Source organism: Caretta caretta, chromosome 23, assembly GCF_965140235.1.
Source record: "Caretta caretta isolate rCarCar2 chromosome 23, rCarCar1.hap1, whole genome shotgun sequence".
NCBI lineage: Eukaryota > Metazoa > Chordata > Testudines > Cheloniidae > Caretta > Caretta caretta.
In genome coordinates this window covers 11,809,070-11,828,560 of record NC_134228.1, presented here as the reverse complement: position 1 = coordinate 11,828,560, position 19,491 = coordinate 11,809,070, and the positions used below count along the sequence as shown (strand labels likewise).

At 68.3% G+C, this 19,491-nt stretch overlaps 3 protein-coding genes across 16 annotated transcripts in view; 2 read left to right on the top strand and 1 right to left on the bottom strand.

Annotated features, from left to right (window-relative positions):
* LOC125627924 (myosin-14) overlaps window positions 1-8,379 on the top strand; it is a 54,981-nt gene extending 46,602 nt beyond the window's left edge. For 9 of the 14 annotated variants that reach the window (XM_075122379.1, XM_075122373.1, XM_075122368.1 and 6 more), the window contains 7 exons: window positions 161-249; window positions 672-795; window positions 1,358-1,566; window positions 1,891-1,999; window positions 3,734-3,906; window positions 5,349-5,372; window positions 6,392-8,379. In XM_075122379.1, coding sequence (XP_074978480.1) covers window positions 161-249; window positions 672-795; window positions 1,358-1,566; window positions 1,891-1,999; window positions 3,734-3,906; window positions 5,349-5,372; window positions 6,392-6,542 — 879 coding nt within the window. In that variant the 3' untranslated portion in view covers window positions 6,543-8,379. The remainder of the gene's footprint in view (window positions 1-160; window positions 250-671; window positions 796-1,357; window positions 1,567-1,890; window positions 2,000-3,733; window positions 3,907-5,348; window positions 5,373-6,391) is intronic. The other 5 variants (XM_075122375.1, XM_075122371.1, XM_075122374.1 and 2 more) reach the window with 1 other exon arrangement.
* Window positions 8,380-9,150: 771 nt separating this feature from the next.
* Window positions 9,151-12,525, bottom strand: LOC125627965 (urotensin-2 receptor-like). The gene is made up of 2 exons (XM_048832625.2): window positions 11,454-12,525; window positions 9,151-9,866 (listed from the first exon to the last, which is right to left on the bottom strand). The coding sequence occupies exon 1, from the start codon at window positions 12,439-12,441 to the stop codon at window positions 11,482-11,484; it is 960 nt and encodes a 319-aa protein (XP_048688582.1). The 5' UTR covers window positions 12,442-12,525; the 3' UTR covers window positions 9,151-9,866; window positions 11,454-11,481.
* Window positions 12,526-17,030: 4,505 nt separating this feature from the next.
* On the top strand, window positions 17,031-18,837 carry C23H19orf85 (chromosome 23 C19orf85 homolog). Its single transcript, XM_048832661.2, has 2 exons — window positions 17,031-17,285; window positions 17,683-18,837. Exons 1-2 carry the CDS (start codon window positions 17,089-17,091, stop codon window positions 18,125-18,127), a joined length of 642 nt encoding a protein of 213 aa, XP_048688618.1. The 5' UTR covers window positions 17,031-17,088; the 3' UTR covers window positions 18,128-18,837.
* The last annotated feature ends 654 nt before the right edge of the window (window positions 18,838-19,491 follow it).

Genomic DNA, 19,491 nt, shown 5'->3' with positions numbered 1-19,491 from the left:
GGTGGGGCTATTTCAATTGGGGCGGGGCTACTGCAGCTATGCGAGGGGAGGGGGGTGGAGCTATTGTGGTGGGGGCGGGTATGCGCTGTGGGGGGGTGTCAACGCCTGACGAGCCCAGCCAGGACCCCGCCGCCTCTGACCCCTCCCCCACCGGTTCCAGGAGCTGGCGGCAGCGGAGCGAGCCAAGCGGCAGGCGCAGCAGGAGCGCGACGACCTGGCCGACGAGCTGGCCAATGGCGTGAGCGGCAAGTGAGTGCCCCGCCCACTGCCTTGGCTCCGCCCCTGCTGATGAGGAGTGCCCTGGGCCCTGCCCGCTGCACAAAGCCCGCCCCCCTGCCCGGCGGGCCCCGCCCCCTCCCTCCCCTGCCTCTGGCTTGTTGTGAGCTCCACGTCCTGCTGCCATGGGCCCCGCCCCCTGCCCCTGCCCCGCCCCCTGCCCCTGCCCCTGCCCCGCCCCCTGTCCCTGCCCCACTCCCTGCCCTAGCCATGCCCCCATGTATGCCATGTCCAAACCCCACGCCATCCTTTCACTTGCCCCACTCGTGCCCCCTTCCCCACTCGTGCCCCCTTGCGAGCACCCGTATCCTGGGCACGGACCAGGAGCTGCTCGCCCCAGAGCCGCCCCTGCCCCGGCCCCCAGCCCTCCTTAGCCCAGCCCCCCCTCCCCGCAGGTCGGCGCTGCTGGACGAGAAGCGGCACCTGGAGGCCCGGATCGGGCAGCTGGAGGAGGAGCTGGACGAGGAGCAGAGCAACGGGGAGCTGCTGAACGACCGTTACCGCAAGCTGAGCCTGCAGGTGGGGGGGTGTTGAGAACCCCGCAGCCTCCCCCACGGAGCTCCCTTCTGCCCCCCACAGCCCAGCGCCCCCCGCTGAGCCCCCACCCCAGCGCCCCCCACTGAGCCCCCACCCCGCTCCCCGCAGCCCAGTGCCCCCCGCTGAGCCCCTATCCCGCTCCCCGCAGCCCAGCACCCCCCGTGGAGTCCCCGCCCCACTCCCCCGAGCCCAGCGCCCCCCGCTGAGCCCCCGCCCCGCTCCCCGCAGCCCAGCGCCCCCTGTGGAGTCCCTACCCCACTCCCCCGAGCCCAGCGCCCCCCGCTGAGCCCCCGCCCCGCTCCCCACAGCCCAGCGCCCCCCGCTGAGCCCCCGCCCCGCTCCCCGCAGCCCAGTGCCCCCTGTGGAGTCCCCACCCCACTCCCCCGAGCCCAGCGCCCCCCGCTGAGCCCCCGCCCCGCTCCCCACAGCCCAGCGCCCCCTTGTGCCACCCTAGGGCTTCGGGGCCAGCACTGACTGTCAGGGGAAGCGCCCGCTGGGGCAGGGGGTCCCAGGCGCCCCGTGACCCGCCCCCGCCCCCCCGCAGGTGGAGACTCTGACGACGGAGCTGGGGGCCGAGCGCAGCTTCTCGCAGAAGGCGGAGAACGCCCGGCAGCAGATGGAGCGGCAGAACAAGGAGCTGCGGGCCAAGCTGGGCGAGCTGGACTCCTCCGTCAAGGCCAAGCACAAGCTGACCATCGCCACCCTGGAGGCCAAGGTGGCCCAGCTGGAGGAGCAGCTGGAGCAGGAGTCCAGGTGACCCTGGGGCCAGGCCCCTGGGGGGGTTACCCAGCGTGCCCTGGGGCTGGACAGCAGGGTGGGGGTGGAGGCGCAGAGCCTGGGAACCAGCTACCCAGCATGCCCTGGGGCTGTATCCCCTGGGGTACAACCCACCGCTGTGGGACCAGGGGGCCAGACTACCCAGCATGCCCCGGGGCAAGAGCCATGGCCAGGGCTGGGCGTGGGGCCACCCAGAAGCCACCGGGGGTCAGAGAAGGGAGGTGGCTGCCCTGGGGGATTCTGGGTGTGGTGCACCCCCCGTGAGCCGGGAGCTGACCCCCGGCCTGCCCCCCGGCTCAGGGAGCGGATCCTGTCGGGGAAGCTGGTGCGCCGGGCGGAGAAGCGGCTGAAGGAGGTGGTGCTGCAGGTGGAGGAGGAGCGCCGGAGCGCCGACCAGTTCAAGGACCAGGTACGGGCCTGCCCCCCCGCCGCCCCCCCTGCCCCTTGCCCCGCCCCCTGCCCTGCCCCCCCTGCCCCGTCCCACGCGGCCGCCTCCGGCCCCTTGCCCCGCCCCCTGGTGCCCCCCGGCCCCCTGCCCCTCCCCCTCCCCTGCCCCCGGCGCCCCCCCTGCCCCCTGCCCCGTCCCACGCGGCCGCCTCCGGCCCCTTGCCCCGCCCCCTGGTGCCCCCCGGCCCCCTGCCCCTCCCCCTCCCCGGCCCCCTGCCCCGCCCCCTGCCCTGCCCCCCCGGCCCCCTGCCCCGTCCCATGCGGCCGCCTCCAGCCCCTTGCCCCGCCCCCTGGTGCCCCCCGGCCCCCTGCCCCCGGCGCCCCCCTTGCCCCCTGCCCCACCCCCTGCCCTGCCCCCCCGGCCCCCTGCCCCGTCCCACGCGGCCGCCTCCAGCCCCTTGCCCCGCCCCCTGGCCCTCCCCTTCCCATGTGTCCCCCCCGCCCCGCCCCCTGGTAACCCCCCTGCCCTGCCCTGCCCTGCCCCCCGGCACCCCCTTGCCCTGACCCCTGGTGCCCCCGTGCCCTGCCCCCGGCATCCCCCTGGTGCCCCCGTGCCCTGCCCCCGGCATCCCCCCGGCCCCCTGCCCTGCCCCACCTTGCCCCCCGGCACCCCCCCCGGCCCCCTGCCCCGCCCCACGCGTCCGCCCCTGGCCCCTGCCCCGCCCCCTGGCGCCCCCCGGCCCCCTCCCCCTCCCCATGCTTCCCCCCCAGCCCTGCCCCCCGGCACCCCCCGCCCTGCCCTGCCCCCCGGCACCCCCCGGCCCCCTGCCCTGCCCCCTGGCGCCCCTGTGCCCTGCCCCTGGCATCCCCCTGGCCTCCTGCCCCACCCCCTGCCCTGCCCCCCGGCGCCCCCCGGCCCCCTGCCCCGCCCCACGCATCCGCCCCCGGCCCTTTGCCCTTCCCCCTGGCGCCCCCCGGCCCCCTGTCCCTCCCCATGCGTCCCCCCTGCCCTGGCCCCTGGCAGCCCCCCCAGCCCCTTGCCCTGCCCCCTGCCCTGCCCCCCGGCACCCCCCCGCCCACCCCTGGCAACCCCTGCCCCAGCCCCAGCCCACGCATCCCCCCCAGCCCCCTGTGCTGCCCCACGCATCCGCCTCCGGCCCCTTGACCCGCCCCCTGCCCCTCCCCCATCCCATGTGTCCCCCCTGTCCTGCCCCCCGGAACCCTCCCAGCCCCCTGCCCCTGCCAACACGTCTCCCCCAGCCCCCTGCCCTGCCCTCTGCGTCCCCCACCGCCCTGCCCTGCCCCACGGCGCCCCTCCCGGCCCTCTGCCCTGCCCCATAGCTCCCCCTGACAGCCCTACCCTGCCCCACGGCACCCCCTGCCCCATGGCCTTCTCAGCCCTTTGTGCCATGGCACTCCCCCTCTCTCGCAGCACAGCACCCGCCACTGACCCCCTGCCCTGCCCCATGGCGCCCCCTGCCAGCCCCGCCCTGCTCAGCCCCTCGCAGCACAATGCACCCCCCCGCCGGCCCCCTGCCAAACCTCCCTGCGCCGGCATGTGTGGCCCAGCACCCCGGACTCCCTGCGGCCCGGAGCCCCCCACCACCTCCTACGGCAGGCGGGCCCTAGCACCCCGCCCCCGCCGAGCCTCCCGCCCCCGCCAGCTCCGAGCCGAGCCGCCCGCTCCCGCCCCCGCTCCGCCCGCTCCACACTGAGCCGCCCGCTCTGTGCCGAGCCGCCCGCTCCGTGCCGGCAGGTGGAGAAGGGCCACATCCGCCTGAAGCAGCTGAAGCGGCAGCTGGAGGAGGCGGAGGAGGAGGCGTCGCGGGCGAACTCCGGCCGGCGCCGCCTGCAGCGGGAGCTGGACGACGTCACCGAGTCGGCCGAGTCCATGAACCGCGAGGTCACCGCGCTGCGCAACCGGCTCCGGTGAGTGGAGGGCGCTGAGCACGGGGGGGGGGCAGAGGGTACTGGGGGGGGCAGGGGGCACCAGGCTGTAGCTGGGGAAACTGGGGTGGGGGGGTGTCACGGGGTCCCCGGGCGATGCTCTGGACCTGCTCCCCATGAAGCCAGGCAGGACTCTGGGGCAGTCTCCTCTCTGGGAGCAGCCTGTCGGCAGGACACACAGCTCACCCGGCTCCACCTTCCTGGGTCTGACCTCGGAGCATTCAGCCTCCTCTGCCCCTCCGTGCGCTTCCCACAGCGAGTCCGTCCAGGCAGCGTCCTGGGGAAGCCAGAGGGTCCTGCACCACAACTCCGCAGTCAGACGTGACTCTCAGCCAGCCAGTAAAACAGAAGGTTTATTAGACGACAGGAACATGGTCTAACACAGAGCTTGTAGGTGCAAAGAACAGGATGCCTCAGGCGGGTCCATTTTGGGGGGCAGTGAGCCAGACAACCACGTCTGCCCTTCACTCCATGTCCCAGCCAGCCCCAAACTGAAACTCCCTCCAGCCCCCCATCCTCTGGGCTTTGTCCCTTTCCCGGGCCAGGAGGGCACCTGATTCCTTTGTTCTCCAACCCTTTAGCTCTCACCTGGCAGGGGGGAAGGGCCCAGGCCATCAGTTGCCAGGAAACAGGGTGTCGGCCATTCTCTGTGTCCAGCCCCCTGCACACACCTGCCCTCTAGGGCTCTGCAGTGATCATACACCCTTATCCCACCACCGAGATACTTAAGAACTGCATAGGGGAAACTGAGGCACCCCCACACTATTCAGAGGAAACATTAAGAACGGTCCCACTTCATCACAAGGGGCAAGGGGCACCTGCAGGTTGCAGTGAACTGGAGGACGAGCCCTCCGGGGCCGGGGGGAGGGAGTTTGAACCCAGCTGCTCTAGGGGGCCTGGGTCCTACAGAGGGGGTTGGAACCCAGCTCCCCTTGTGGGGCTGGCGGGGGGGGGATCGAACCCGGCTCTCCCCACATGGCCGCAGGGCACCCATCTAAATCCTTCCCCACAGATGAGTCCTGTCCCACACGTCTGACCCCAGTGCTCTTCCCGCCATGCCCCAGACATCCCCCCTAGGGATGGGGGTCGGTCTGGCTCTTGGGGACGGGGCGGTGGGGATGGGCATGTGCTGCTTGGGGCCAGCTGATGCTGGAGAAGGGTGTTAGCCAGGCAGCGCCACCCGGGCTCAAGTGAAAGGCATCTATGCGCAGCGCAATAGTTCAGCACAGGAGGGGAAACTGAGGCACGGGGATGGGCGTGGGACCTGCAGAAGAGTATGAAGAGAACCCAGGAGTCCGGGCTCCCAGCCCACCCCGCCTGCTGTGTCCACTAGCCCCCATCTCTCTGTGGCTGGGGCGGTCTCTGTCTCTCTCTCTCACTTTCTCCGTCTCTCCTGTTTCCTTCTCTCTCTTCCGACTCCCCAGCAAGTTGGAGCGTCTCCAGCGCAAGTACGTGACCCCCCCAGCTCCCGCTGCCCCCCGACTTGCCAGCCCTGTGTGCTGTGTGGCAGTCCCTGCTCCCGGCGCCCCGCAGCTGGCGGGGGGGGGGTGCTGCTTGTGGGTGTGTGTGTGGGGGGGAGGGGCTGAGCCATCGACTGGGACGGGGATCCCCCTCCGAGCTCCCTCTGCCCCCTCCTGGAGTCCCCCCATCCAAACTCTCCTCCCCCGACCAGCGGCCCCCCCTCAAACTCCTGCCCCCACATGGGGTTCCCCTGTCCGAGCTCCCCCTCGGCCCACCCCTCTGAGCTCAGGAAGTCCCCCCTCCCCCCAGTTCTCTTCCCCTCCCCCACCCGCCGTGCAGTCCCAGGCGTTGGCTCCCGGCTGGTGGGGGGCAGTTACTGGCGTCGGGGGTCGCTCGTGTCCCGCATCCCGAGGCTCTGCTGCGTGACGTTGCTGCTGCACTAAGCTCTGGGTGGGGGGCTGCCGGGGGGCATGTGGGGCAGAGTGTGTCATTTCCAGCCTCTTCCGGCAAGGGGCCGAGGTGCCGGGGGGGTGTGGGTATTGGTTGCGGAGTCTTCAGGAAGGGCGCTGCTGGTTGTGGGGGGTACTGGGGGCACAGTGGGGAGCAAGGTGGGGGTGCTCTCTGTGGGGGGATTCAGAGGGTGACGGGGGGGACCCTGTGGGACTAGGGAGGCATGGTTGAACCTGGGGTGCTGGCTGTGGGGGGCCCCATGGGCTGATAGAGGTTCAGGGCCTTGGTTGTGGGAGCAGGGGGGTGCCATGTGGGTCAGGTGGGGTGTTGGCTGTGGGGGGTCCCATAGGTTGATGGGGGTGGGGCGTTTGCTGTGGGGGTGCTGTGGGAGCGGGGGGGCACCATGGGGGTCAGGGTAGGGGTGTTGGCTATTGGGGGCCCTAGGGAGGCGACCTAGGGGCCATGGCAGGGGCGCTGACTTGGGGCCCGCCGTGGGGGCAGGCGGGGGGTGCTGTGGGGGGGCCATGGCCCATACTGACCCCTCTTTCCCCCCCAGGCGCACCCCCCTGACATTCACCACCCGCACGGTGCGTCAGGTCTTCCGGCTGGAGGGCGTCTCAGACGATGAGGCCGACGGGCCCGACGCAGGGACCCCGGACCCCGACCACCAGCCGCAGCCCCCCCCGGCCGAGCCCCCCGCCCCGTGAGGGGCCCCGGGACTGGGGGTGTGTAGATGGGGCCTACTGGCACAGCGACGAAGCCAGGCTCAGCACTGCGCCTTGGGCCCCATCCCAGCCCCCCATGCTGGGGTCTGCTCGCATATCAGCCAGCACTTTAGGGGGGGACCTGGGGGGGCGGCTGCAGCCCTAACTGGATCTCCTATGAAATAACCCCCCTGCCCCACACCAGGGTCCTAGCGCCGGGGGGCACAGCAATGGTCCCCCCTACTGGTATCTCTTCCCCCCGCCCCCGACCCAGCACTCCCCCTGGACTGGGATCCCCTGCCCCCATCCCCAGCACCCCAACCTGGGATCCCCCCCAGACCCAGCACCCTCCCCCCAGCCTGGGATACCCCCCTGACCCAGTTACCCCCCCTGCCCCCTGTCTGTTCAGCTCCAGGATTAGAGGGGCAGGCTGGGCACATTCCTCCCCCCTTCCCCTCTGTTGTGCTCCCCTGTGGGGTGGGACTGGCCGCGGGTGCCCCCCACACCCTACGCCCTGGAAGTATCAGGCACTGAAGGGTTAATGGGCTCCAGGGGGCCGAACTCCCCCTCAGAGTCAGTCCCGGGCTCGACGGCGAGACCCCTCACATGGCGTGTGTGTCACCCCCAGCTGCTGGGTCCTGCTCCTCCCGCGGGGGTGCCCCAGCCTCCGGCCTGGCCCTCAGGGGCACCCTGGGGTCTCATTGGCTTTAGCCGCAGCTGGGACCCGACTTTGCCCCTCCAGGGGGTTGGGTTTCTGCAGGGCTGAGGCCTCTGCACAGAGCTGTTACGGTTACACCAGTGAGCTACCCCCCGGGCCCAGCTACCCCCTCCCTGCCCTCCAGAGCCACCCCCGGGCCCATCTACCCCGGTATCCCGCCTCCCCCGCCCTCCAGAGCCACCCCCGGGCCCATCTACCCTGGTATCCCGCCTCCCCTGCCCTCCAGAGCCACCCCCGGGCCCACCTACCCCGGTATCCCGCCTCCCCCACCCTCCGGAGCCACCGCTGGGCCCATCTACCCTGGTATCCCGCCTCCCCCACCCTCCGGAGCCACCTCCGGGCCCATCTACCCCGGTATCCCGCCTCCCCCACCCTCCGGAGCCACCGCCGGGCCTATCTACCCTTGTATCCTGCCCCCCCAGCCCTCTGGAGTTGTCCCCAGGCCCATCTACCCCAATATCCTCCCCCCCCGCCCTCCGGAGCCACCCCTGGGCCCAGCTACCCCGGTATCCTGCCCCCTCCCTGTCCCTCAGCCCGGACCCCAGGACCATCTCGCCCCGCATTCTGCCCCTTTGAGGATCGGGACCTCTGAGTTTCCCCACATCTCAGCATCTCAGAGTAAACACACGCGGGCCCCCGTAGGGTTACGGCTAACACAGGCCGGGACCCCTACTGAGCCCCCAACGGCCACAGGAGAGATGGAAACTCTTTGCTGAGCCCTCACCTCCACTCCCCCCCCCTTCAGCAAACTCTGGGTCACCCCCCCTGCCCCCGGCCCCCTTTTCCTAGTGTCTCTTGGCCTTTGGCTGTGGGGGTCGCCACCTCTCCCGGGTTGGATCCTGCCCATCCTAGCCCCCCCCTCCCATTTTATTCTCTCTCTGCACAGTGATTTGGGACGGGGGGGGCTTGTAAGATTGGCTTGTGGCCTGGGGGGGGGTAGGAAAAACCCTTGGGGACTTCGGGGGGTGTTTTCACCCCCTAGCCAGGCTGGGTAGGGTTGGGCTGGGTCGGGGCGCTGGCTGGGGGAGGACATGGGGGGTTTGGTGGGTTCTGTTTGCTTTTTGTTCCCCCCCTCCTCCCCCGCCCCGTTTGTGTCTTCTATTAAAGTTCATCTCGAGTTTCCCCACGCGTGGCTGTCTGGTGGGGCCAGGCGCGGCGGGCAAGCGAGACACACGCAGGAGATGCGGAGAGAAGGGGGTGGTTTATTGACACCCCCACCTTGGAGCGTGGTGGGGTTAAAAGCTGGGGCCTGCCCCTCACGGCGTTTCCAGGGGAGCCGAGTTCAGCTAGGACCCTTGGCACCCGGCGTGGGCCCCACTGCAGCCGCTGGAGGCAAAGACAAAAGCTACAATCTTAGCGCAGGGTGTTTCTGCAGGGGAGGAGCCGGGGAGAGAACCCAGGAGTCCTGGCTCTCAGCCTCCCCCCCACCCTGGCTCTAACCACTAGATCCCACTCCCCTCCCAGGAGAGAAGCCAGGAGTCCTGGATCCCAGCCCCCCCCCCCCCGCTCTAACCACTAGATCCCACTCCCCTCCCAGGAGAGAAGCCAGGAGTCCTGGATCCCAGCCCCCCCCCCCCGCTCTAACCACTAGATCCCACTCCCCTCCCAGGAGAGAAGCCAGGAGTCCTGGATCCCAGCCCCCCCCCCCGCTCTAACCACTAGATCCCACTCCCCTCCCAGGAGAGAAGCCAGGAGTCCTGGATCCCAGCCCCCCCCCCGCTCTAACCACTAGATCCCACTCCCCTCCCAGGAGAGAAGCCAGGAGTCCTGGATCCCAGCCCCCCCCCCGCTCTAACCACTAGATCCCACTCCCCTCCCAGGAGAGAAGCCAGGAGTCCTGGATCCCAGCCCCCCCCCCGCTCTAACCACTAGATCCCACTCCCCTCCCAGGAGAGAAGCCAGGAGTCCTGGCTCCATCCTGCTGGCCCCTGTCACTGTAGCCCATACGCCCTCCCTGCCCCCAACCCTTGCTCTATTGCCCGGCTTTTGCTCTCCGGCCGGAGGAGAGCAGGTGGTTTCTTCCCTGGGGACTAGCGGGGCAAGGCCAAGGGAGAAGCTGCTGGAGTCCTGGGGCACCGTGGGGCTCGCACCCAGCCCCTCTCGGGTCCAGGATGGGGCTGGCGGGGGAGGGTGGGGCAGGGGCCTCTCTCTTTGCTGACCCCAAGGGCAGACGTGGCGCCGGCTTGTGCCACCTCCCTCACGGGCAGTGTGTGGCTGGAGCTGGGCAGAGGGGGCATGGCCCCCTGGCTGTGATAGTGCCTGGGGGGGTCTGGTTACTCCCCCCGGTGTAGAAACCCAGCCACACGCACCCCCCGAAATGTCCATTTCATACAGGGGGCCCCAAAGGTACCGCAGGGGGTACAACACCTCCCAGAGCCCGGGAGAGAACCCAGGAGTCCTGGAGCCTAGCCCTGCCCCCAGCGCAGCCGGCTGCGGAGAACCCAGGAGTCCTGGCGCCTTGTTTCTCGCTGGTGCTGTTCCTTTTTCCTCTGGTCCCGGCTGGGGTGGAGGGGTTGCTGTGCGCGGATGCATCGTCCTCACAGGGGGGCTGCAGGGGTTGGCGAGGGGGGGAGGCCGTGTCCAGGGCCAGGCTGCAGGGGGCGCTGCTCCTAGGGGTGCAGAGAGAAGGGGGCTATGGGCCTGCCGCATGTTTGACGGCAATGGGGAGGGCCCCCCCACCGCTGGCGGCTCCCCCTGCCCGAGAGCCAGGGTCCAGCTCTGACAGTGTGGGGGAAACATGGCTGCTAAGGGGGGCCGGCGTCCCCTAGAGGGGAAACCCCCATGCCCCATTCCTTGCCCCCCAGGCCAGCCCGTCCCCCTGGTTCAGGGCTGGAGAAGAGATGGGGATTCCACAGCTGCGAGCTTCCCCTAGCAGTGCCCAGTGGCACCTTCCAGAAATGCTGCGATCTTCCCCCAGCAGTGCTCCACAGCATCTCCCACAAATGATGTGAGCTTCCCCCAGCAGTGCCCTGCGACATCACTCCCCAGTGTTGTGATCTTCCCCCAGCAATGCCCCATGGCACCTGTCCCCAGCACTGTGATCTTCCCCCAGCAGTGCTCCACAGCACCTCTCTCCAATGCTGTGATCTTCCCCAGCAGTGCCCTGCGACATCACTCCCCAGTGCTGTGATCTTCCCCCAGCAGTGCCCTGCGACATCACTCCCCAGTGCTGTGATCTTCCCCCAGCAGTGCCTCATGGCACCTCTCCCAAATGCTGCGAGGTTCCCCAAGCAGTGCCCTGGGGCACCTCTCCCCAGCGCTGTGATCTTTCCCCAGAAGTGTCCCATGGCACCTCCCACAAATGCTGTGAGCTTCCCCCAAGCAGTGCCCCATGGCACCTTTCCCAAATGCTGCGAGCTGTGCCGAGCAGTGCCCTGTGGCACCTCTCCCCAGTACTGCAAGCTTCCCCCAGCAGTGCCCTTTGGCACCTCTCCCCAGTGCTGTGATCTTCCCCCAGCAGTGCCCTGCGGCACCTCTTCCAATGCTGTGAGCTTCCCCAAGCAGTGCCCTGCAACACCACTCCCCAGCGCTGCGATCTTCCCCCAGCAGTGCTCCACAGCATCTCCCACAAATGATGTGAGCTTCCCCCAGCAGTGCCCCACAGCACCTCCCACAAATGCTGTGAGCTTCCCACAGCAGTGCCCCACAGCACCTCCCACAAATACTGTGAGCTTCCCCCAAGCAGTGCCCCATGGCACCTCTCCCAAATGCTGCGAGCTGTGCCGAGCAGTGCCCTGTGGCACCTCTCCCCAGTACTGCAAGCTTCCCCCAGCAGTGCCCTTTGGCACCTCTCCCCAGTGCTGTGATCTTCCCCCAGCAGTGCCCCGCGGCACCTCTTCCAATGCTGTGAGCTTCCCCAAGCAGTGCCCTGCAACACCACTCCCCAGCGCTGCAATCTTCCCCCAGCAGTGCTCCACAGCATCTCCCACAAATGATGTGAGCTTCCCCCAGCAGTGCCCCACAGCACCTCCCACAAATACTGTGAGCTTCCCCCAAGCAGTGCCCCACGGCACCTCTCCCAAATGCTGCGAGCTGTGCCCTGTGGTACCTCTCCCCAGTACTGCAAGCTTCCCCCAGCAGTGCCTCATGGCATCTCTCTCCAATGCTGTGATCTTCCCCCAGCAGTTCCCTGTGGCACCTCTCCCCAGTGCTGCGATCTTCCCCCAGCAGTGCCCCTCTCCCCCACTGCCCCCTACCTGCGCCCGGTGGAGGTCTGCTGGCTGCTCAGCGCCCCACGGCCTGTGCCTGCATTGCCACCCTGCGCCCGGCCCGGCGCGCCCGCCGGTAGTCGCGGTAGCTGCGGGTCAGCAGCGTGTAGAGGAAAGGGTTGACGCAGCTGTTGCTGTAGGTCAGGCAGGTGACCAGGTGGTTGATGTAGATCTCGGTGGCCACGGGCAGGCGGGCGGCTGTGCCCGGGCTGTAGAGGGGCACTAGCTGCCAGAGCCAGAAGGGCAGGAAGCAGGCCCAGAAGGCCACGACGATGAGGAAAATGAGGAGGAAGACCCGCTGCTTCGGCCCCCGCCGGGGGCCCAGCACCCCCCGGGTCTGCGAGAGCCAGTAGGCCCACGCCAGCCGCCCGTAGAGGTACCCGAGCGCCAGCCCGGGCCCCACCATGCTGGTGCCGAAGAGCACGGTCAGGTAGGTTTTGTACTGGGCCTCGTGCCAGGTGGGCACACAGAGCCGCCGCACCCGGCCGCCGCCTGCCGCCCGCTCCTCCTGCCGCACCATCAGCATCATGGGCAGCGCCAGGGCGAAGGCGGCGGCCCAGGCGGCCCCGGCCAGGGCCCGGCGGCGGGCGGGGGGGCGGCGGGCGGCCCGGAAGGGGCGCCGCACGGCCCGGCACCGCTCGGTGCTCAGCAGGGTGAGCAGGAAGATGCTGGCGTGCATGGTGAGCAGGTCCAGGCTGAGCAGGGCCCGGCAGCCGGCCTCGCCGAAGCGCCAGTCCCTCGCCAGCCCGTTGTGGACCACGAAGGGCACCCCGGCCAGGTAGAGCAGGTCGGCCAGCGCCAGGTTGACGATGTGGATGTGGAGCGGGGAGGGCACGGCCCCGGCCCGCGCCACCGCCAGAGTGTACAGGTTCCCCGCCACCCCGGCCGCCCCCAGCAGGCTCAGCCCCGCCGCCCCCGGCAGCCCGCCCGCCAGCGAGCCGTTGGAGGGGGACGATAGGTTGGAGGGGGGGTCCATGGCTGGGGGGACCGGATGCGGGGCTGGATCCAGGGGCTTCCACCGACAGGAGGAGAGGAGATGTCAGTCGGCCGGCAGAGGCTGTCTGGCTAGCCGTCCGTCCCCCAGAGCCCCGTCTGTCCCCAGAACCCCTCCTGTCTGTCTGTTCCCAGAGCCCCCCTTGTCTGTCCGTCTGTCCCCAGAGCCTCCTGTCCATCTGTCTGTCCCCAGAGCCCCCTGTCTGACCTCCCACACACCCTATCTCTATCTATCTATCCCCATCCACCAATCAATCAATCTCGTCTCTTTCTCAGTCCATGGCTTTGTCCGGTGCGCTCTCGTCCGACGCTGCAAGCCGTGCAGGAAGGGCCGGGGGGTCCGATCGCCCTGTCGCTGGCTTTGTGCCCCCTGCTGCCCGGGGTCCAGCGGGGTCGGCGTCTGGCGGCGCCCTGGCTGGCGCGAGTGCGTGTGCGGCTGGCAGGCGGGTGTGTGTGTCTGGCCTGCGCCGTCTGCTCTGTCCGCATTCCACGCACCCTGCTAGGTCGGTATGTGGGGCTGAGGCGGGCCGGCCCCCGGCGGGGGGGCGCATGCTCCTGGCTTCTGTCTGATCTGCAGAGAGCGACCTGGTTCTTACAGCCACGGGGCGGGCGGGACGGGCAGCTTGACAGTGGGGTTGGGAAAGAAAGAAAGAAACATGAGGGAGGGAGGAAGAGGGAATAAACCAACTAGGAAAAAAGAACCCAAGGAGAAAGGCAAGAAAGCAAGCCAGTGTCAGGCGGCCCTGCTGGGGGGGGTGTACCCCTGCTGGGTTCAGCGGGCCCATCGCCAGCCGCGGGCGCGAGAAATAAACAGTGCCAGAGACTCAGACGAAGTGCCACGTGAAGGAAGGAAAACGAGGGGCCAGCTGAGAAACGGCCATTGCTGGGTCCCTTTGCACCCAAGGAACGTTGGCGCCAGGAAATCTCTGGTTGGCTTGGAAAATTGCCACCGTGGGGCATCGGGGCCGGCCCTGACTGCCTGGGGAGAGCACCCCCTCCTGGACCCCCCGCAGCCCAGCGCCCCCTGCTGAGCCCCCGACCCACTCCCTGCAGCCAAGCGCCCCCTGCTGAGCCCCCCGCCCCGCTCCCTGGAGCATGGTACCCCTTAGTGCCGCCCTGGGGCAGCCGTCTGGGCACGGGGACCTGGCCGGGCCCGGATCCAGGGTGTTTGCCTTGGAAAAACTTCCTGCCGAAATGTCAGTGACTCACCTGCAGAGATGACCCAAACTGCAGGGAGAGGAACAAGCCAGAGGCCCCCCTCCTCCCCCAGTGCCCAGGGCCAGTCTCAGGGAAAATGCCCCAGCCCCTGCTGCCCCCCCGCCCCGCCCATCCGCCTCCCCTCAGTGCTTCGTTTGTGCGGTGAGCAGTGGCTGCTGGCCGAGCGCCCAGCTCTGAGGGCCGCCTGTGGGTATGGGAGTAAATCCCTCCCTTCAGCGAACCCGATGGGCTTTCCCCAGGAGCAGAGTCATCTGCATGAAGCAGCCGCTCCGGTTTAATGGAACGTCTACACTGCTAAATGAAGTTGAGCTCGGTCACAGCGGCGCATGGCGAATCTGGCTGTGCACGTCAGGAGCGGTGGACGTGCGATAAATGTGGGAGGCCCCCACACCGTGCCGCCCTCCCCCAGCCCCCGAGGACCCTCCCACTCGCTCCTCTCTGCCCCTTCCCCCTGTCGCTTGCCCTTGCGGCAGTTAAAACGTGGGTGGGGGGTCCATGGCCCCCTGTTCCGGTGCCCGGGGTGCACGCCCATATTACCCTCCTTGTGGCGGGAGCGAGTGTCCTCCCGGGCATCACTGGTGTCAACCCAGAGCCCCCCACTCTGTGGGGAGCTACCCAGCCGGACGAGTCAGGGAGTGCCCAGGGACAGGGCACGAACGTCCCCTGCGGCGGTTTGCCCCAGGCTGTAATATTGGCTTTAGCAGGCAGCTTGGACATCCCCTCTCGCCCCAAAGGCAAACAGGCCTGTTCCTCCCGGGTTTGTCTAACCCCTGACCTGCCCCCAGCCCCCAACAGGCAGATTTAAAGCAAGGTGGGGGTGGGGTGGGGAATGGAGCAATAGAGCGGGCGGATGGTGGGGAGCCAGGACTCCTGGGTTCTCTCCCCAGCTCTGGGGGGGGAGTGGGGTCTAGCAATTAGAGCAGGGGGGCTGGGAGCCAGGACTCCTGGGTTCTCTCCCCAGCTCTGGGAGGGGAGTGGGGGTCCAGCAGGTGGAGCTGGTTGGCTTGGAGACCCTGGCACGGCTCACGGCTCATCCATGCTGGCTGGGGACGCTGCTTCTGGCTCCTCCCTGCCATGGGGCTGTATGGGCCTCACCTGGTCACAGAGTTGCCTGCTCCAGCTGGCTGCCTGCCGTGCCCCACGGCACCCCCCTCCAGTGCCCTGCTGCCGCCCCCTTTCTTCTCCCCCCCGCTTCTCTGGGTTGCTCTTGAATTCAGCTCTTTTTTGCTCCCTGCACCTAGCCACCCATCACTCGGCTCTTCCTTTCGCCCCCTAGTTCGTTCCCCCTGACCCAGCCTTGGGGCTGCGGCTCCCTCCCCTTCTCCTTCTCCCCTCACCCACTCGCTGTTCGCCCTGCTGCCAAGGCGTGACGGCCACGGGGCCGCACAATTCCTGGGGCACGGCTCACGTCCATCTTGGCTGTGGCCTGGGCCAGGGGGACAGCGGGGTTCCCTCCCGGGGCCAGCCCCAGCGCTCCCCCTGCCAGCGGTGGCTTGGCTCTGGCCTGGTGGAAAAATAAACCACCAAAGACCAGCGTGGGGCCAGCCAGCCTGACACCCTCGTGCCTCCTCACAGCCTCCCCGCTCTAACCACTAGATCCCACTCCCTGCCCAGAGCCAGGAGAGAACCCAGGAGTCCTGGCTCCCAGCCCCCGCCCCCCCCCCGCTCTAACCACTAGACCCCACTCCCCTCTCAGAGCCGGCAGAGAACTCAGGCATCCTGGCCTCCTTGCTTGGAGGATTTTTGCTGGGCCCTGGTCGCTGTGGTCCCCCCCCCCCCCCCCCCCCCCCCCGATCCCCCGCCTGCGCACACACCCCGCAGGGCCCTGCTAACATGAGAGGCGACATTGTTCCCAACCTGAGTTTATTTTGCTGCCTGCTTGTGAAGGGCAGGGGAGCCCAGGGAGGGGGGCGGGTGAGCTTTGATCTCCCCCAGCCAGGAAGGGGGGGCAGTGTTTGCCAGGGCGGGGTTGGCTTAGCCAACTGCCGGGAAGCAGATGTGTGTGTGTGGGGGGAGGGTGGGGGTGTCTGCTGCCCTCTGCTGGAGGCAAGAGAGGCTTATGGGTCTGATACTGGGGGCGGGGGGCAGGGAAGGGGCAGGACGCCGGGGTAGATGGGCCCAGGCACTGATGGACGGGGGGGGGTGGGCTGCTTTGGACACACTTTGACCTCGCACTTAAGTCTCCAATTCCCTGCAATTGCTCTAACTGCTCCGCGTGGCCGGGTGCCGGCTGCAGGGGGGGAGCTGGGGGGGGCCCCTTTGTGCAGCCGGATTCCTGCCCCTGAGCGCCCCATTGAGCCCGTCTCCACGGAGCTGCCGGCACGTGGCTCCCCATGGTCCCCGGATGCCCCTAATTGCTGCTAAGTGCCATGGCCGCATCCCAGGGGAAAGAATGCCCTAATTGGGCACCTGGTGTGGGGACGATGCCGGGGGGGAGCAAAAGGGGGGGCAGGAGATGATGGGGAGGATGGGGGAGGAGGGGAGGAGTTGATGGGGGTCCAGGAAGGGGAAGAGACAGACAAGGGGAGAGGGCCCATCAAGCCACCCCTGTTATTAGAGCCAAAGGGGGTTCCCCCAGCCCCTCAACTGTCACAGTGAGGGATTTTGGCCAGAGGGGGAAGGCCCTGTGCCGTACTCCCAGCTCCCCCAAGCCAGAAATCCCCCCGCCCTGGGGCAGCTCGCAGACAGTGCCCCCTGGGGGCTAAGGCCCCATGCCCCATTTGTGCCAGCAGGACTTGGGGGGATAGAAGGGGGGGCAGGAGGGAGGGGCTCAGAGGGGTGGGGCAGCGGGGGGGTTCTGCCAGTGACTCTTTGATCATCCTCTTGATTCTCTCAGTGGTGCTCGGCCCCCACTGGAGACCGGAGCCGGCGCCGGGGCTGGCTGAATCATCAGGGCTGGGGGGGCAGGAGGCGAGAAGGGGGCAGCCCCCAGGGAGAACTGATAGGCCTCCTCCCCCCTGTGTGTGATTGCGGCTGATTCTTCACACACCTGGACCCTGAACCAAGTAAGTGTCCTGGGGGCCCCAGCCGGAGGCGCTGTCTCCTTGCGGTCAGGGCTGACCCCTATCGGGAGACAGAGACCCCCCCCATCCCAGCCCGGGGCTCCCCCCAGCCCTGCCAGTGCCCCTCACTCCCGACCCGCAGCCCCCTGCTAGCCCCGCCCTGGGCTCCCCCCGGCTCTGCCGGTGCCCCTCACTCCCGACCCGCAGCCCCTGCTAGCCCCGCCCTGGGCTCCCCCCAGCTCTGCCGGTGCCCCTCAGTCCCGACCCGCAGCCCCTCCCCCGGGGTTCTCTGGAGCCTCGCGCTTGCTGGGCTGAGAACCGTTGTCATTTATTCCTGCAGGGCTCTGTTTGGGGCCGGCCTCGCCCAGCCTGGGGGCTCTGCCTGGCAGCCCCGTCCCCCAGGAGCTGGGATGCAGCAGGGCGGGAGCCTGTCCCTGAGCTTCCTGCCCCCCCAGCAGGTGGTGCTCCACGGGCGGGGCCGGGATCTCGTCACCTTCGTCACCGTGGCCTCATCCCACATGATGCGGACGCTGCAGAGACCCCACAAGAGCCGCCCCAGCAAGCGGCGGGTGAACCACCGCCGGTTCCTGCACAACCAGATCAGCAGGTGGGAGCCCTCGGGAGCTCGCAGCCCCCTAGGCACTGCTGGGGGAAGCTCACAGCCCCTCAGGGCACTGCTGGGGAGAGCTCACAGCCCCTCAGGGCACTGTCGGGGAGAAGCTTGCAGCCCCTCAGGGCACTGCTGGGGAAAGCTCGCAGCCCCTTGGGCAAAGCTGGGGGAAGCTCGCAGCCCCTCCAGGCACTGCTGGGGGAAGGTCGCAGCCCACTGGGTTACTGCTACGGGGAAGCTCGCAGCTCTCGGGGCACTGCTGGGGGAAACTCACAGCCCCTCGGTGTACTGCTACAGGGAAGCTTGCAGCCCCTAGGGGTACTGCTATGGGGAAGCTCACAGCTCCTCAGGGCACTGCTGGGGGAAGCTCACAGCCCTTCTCTTCTCTCCCCAGGCGATTCGCTGACATTGAAGCCTCGACACACCGCCTGGCCTCCTCCATCCTGGCCCAGGAGGTCCCAAGGGACCCCGCGCCCCTCACAGCACCCCGGTGTCCAGACCCAGAGCCTCCCGCCCCAGCTGCCAGCTCCTTCCTGGGAGTGGCCGAGGCCTTTGTGGCCCCAGAACCAGGGCCTGGCTGGGGCCTGAGCGTGGCCTCCCTGACCCCTGACCCCAGCGATCTCTTTGACCCCATCACCGGCCCAGAAGATCCAGGGCTGCCCCCCAGCTGGGCCCCAATTACCCACAGCTCCCTGGGGCCTAGCCAATGTCCCCTGCCCTGGGACCTCCTGCCCACCCTGGGCTTGGACAGTGCCCCACTCTGGGCCCCAGATCCCCCTGGCTACCTGCCCCCCATCTCCCAGGGGTACCCTGTCGGAGTGGTGCCAGAGGGGTGGTAACCACAGCAACCCCCTTCCCCCAGCCGCAAGCTCCTCCCCCATCCCCACCCCTCCCCCTCTGCGGGAAGTGGGGGACCCCACCTGGCAGGCACCCCACAAGCGGATGCAGCAAGAAGACCTTGATGGGGCATGCTGGGCGCTGAGCTGACAGATGGTGGGGGACATTTGGAGACTGCCAGGATACCCTGATCTGGGGAGGTCCTCTTGAGTTTGGGGGTACTCCTAAAATTTGGGGATGCCACGTTGATCTGGGGAAAATCCTCTTGAATTTCAGTGTGTTGCCTTAAATTTGGGGGTATCAAATATCCTGATCTGGGATATCCCCTTGAATTTTGAGAGTGTCTCCTTAAATTTTGGGGTGTCAGAGGTAGGGTGTCTCCTGGATTTGGGATTCCCACCACGCATTTGTGGGGGGCGGCTGGCCTTCTGAGGTGGGCACAGTCTGGTTTTGGGGTGTCACTCCTGTTGGGGGGCATTGTAGAGCTCTCCAGGTTTTGGGGGGATCTCTGAAGTGACAGATTTGAGGGGTGCCTCCCATGTCCCCCCAATAGTTGCATGGTGAGGGAGGGGCTCCCTCTTTTTACCTGCCCCCACCTCCCAGAAGCTGAGCCACCCTGGTTAGCAGCAGGAAGGATGGGGAGGCCTCCCCCCAACAATTCCCCCCCCCCCACCCGGTCCCATCTAATAAACAAGAGGACGTTCCCTGTGAATCAGGGTTTGTTGTGCTTGAATTTTCATCCAGCTGCTGCCGTAGGGGGCAGCGGCCTGGGGGGGGGGGACCTGGCAGAGAAACCCCCTCCTTTGAGTCAGTGCCTCCCCCCAGTGTAGCACTGGTAAGGGGCACCGAGCCCAGCTAGACCCAGGCCCCCAGATATGCCCCATGTCTGACTGTGTCGGGGCTTCACCCGACATCTGAGAGCGAGAAGGGTCACGTCCCAGCGCCGGGCGAGGGGTCCCCGCATACCCAGCCCCTGTGCCCCACCCCAGAGGTGGTCGCATCCCAGTGCCGGGCGAGGGGTCCCCGCATACCCAGCCCCTGTGCCCCACCCCAGAGGTGGTCGCATCCCAGTGCCGGGCGAGGGGTCCCCCAGGCCCCACCCCAGAGCGGCCACATCTTCCCATAGGGCAGCACCTATCATCCCCCATGCTTGTGTACAGAGGGGTGTACCACAGCCCTTGGGTGTGGCTCTATCTACCCCCAAGCTCTAGGGCCCCTGCCCTGTTCAGTGCAATGCTGCTGAATTAGCAGGATGGACAGAGATGGTGCTTGGGGGCATGGGATTGGGGGTGGGCTTGATGGGGGGTGTCCAGAGTTATTACAGCCCCTCTCCGCTCCCCACGTCTCCCTGGGCTCGCTGAGCTGC

What these genes read in the sequence shown, in the direction of transcription:
- LOC125627965 (XM_048832625.2), bottom strand. Translation starts at nt 12,441, where the DNA reads ATGGACCCCCCCTCCAACCTATCGTCCCCCTCCAACGGCTCGCTGGCG.
- C23H19orf85 (XM_048832661.2), top strand. Translation starts at nt 17,089, where the DNA reads ATGCAGCAGGGCGGGAGCCTGTCCCTGAGCTTCCTGCCCCCCCAGCAG. An exon ending in CTGCACAACCAGATCAGCAG is followed by an intron (nt 17,286 to 17,682) that starts GTGGGAGCCCTC and finishes TTCTCTCCCCAG; the next exon opens with GCGATTCGCTGACATTGAAG.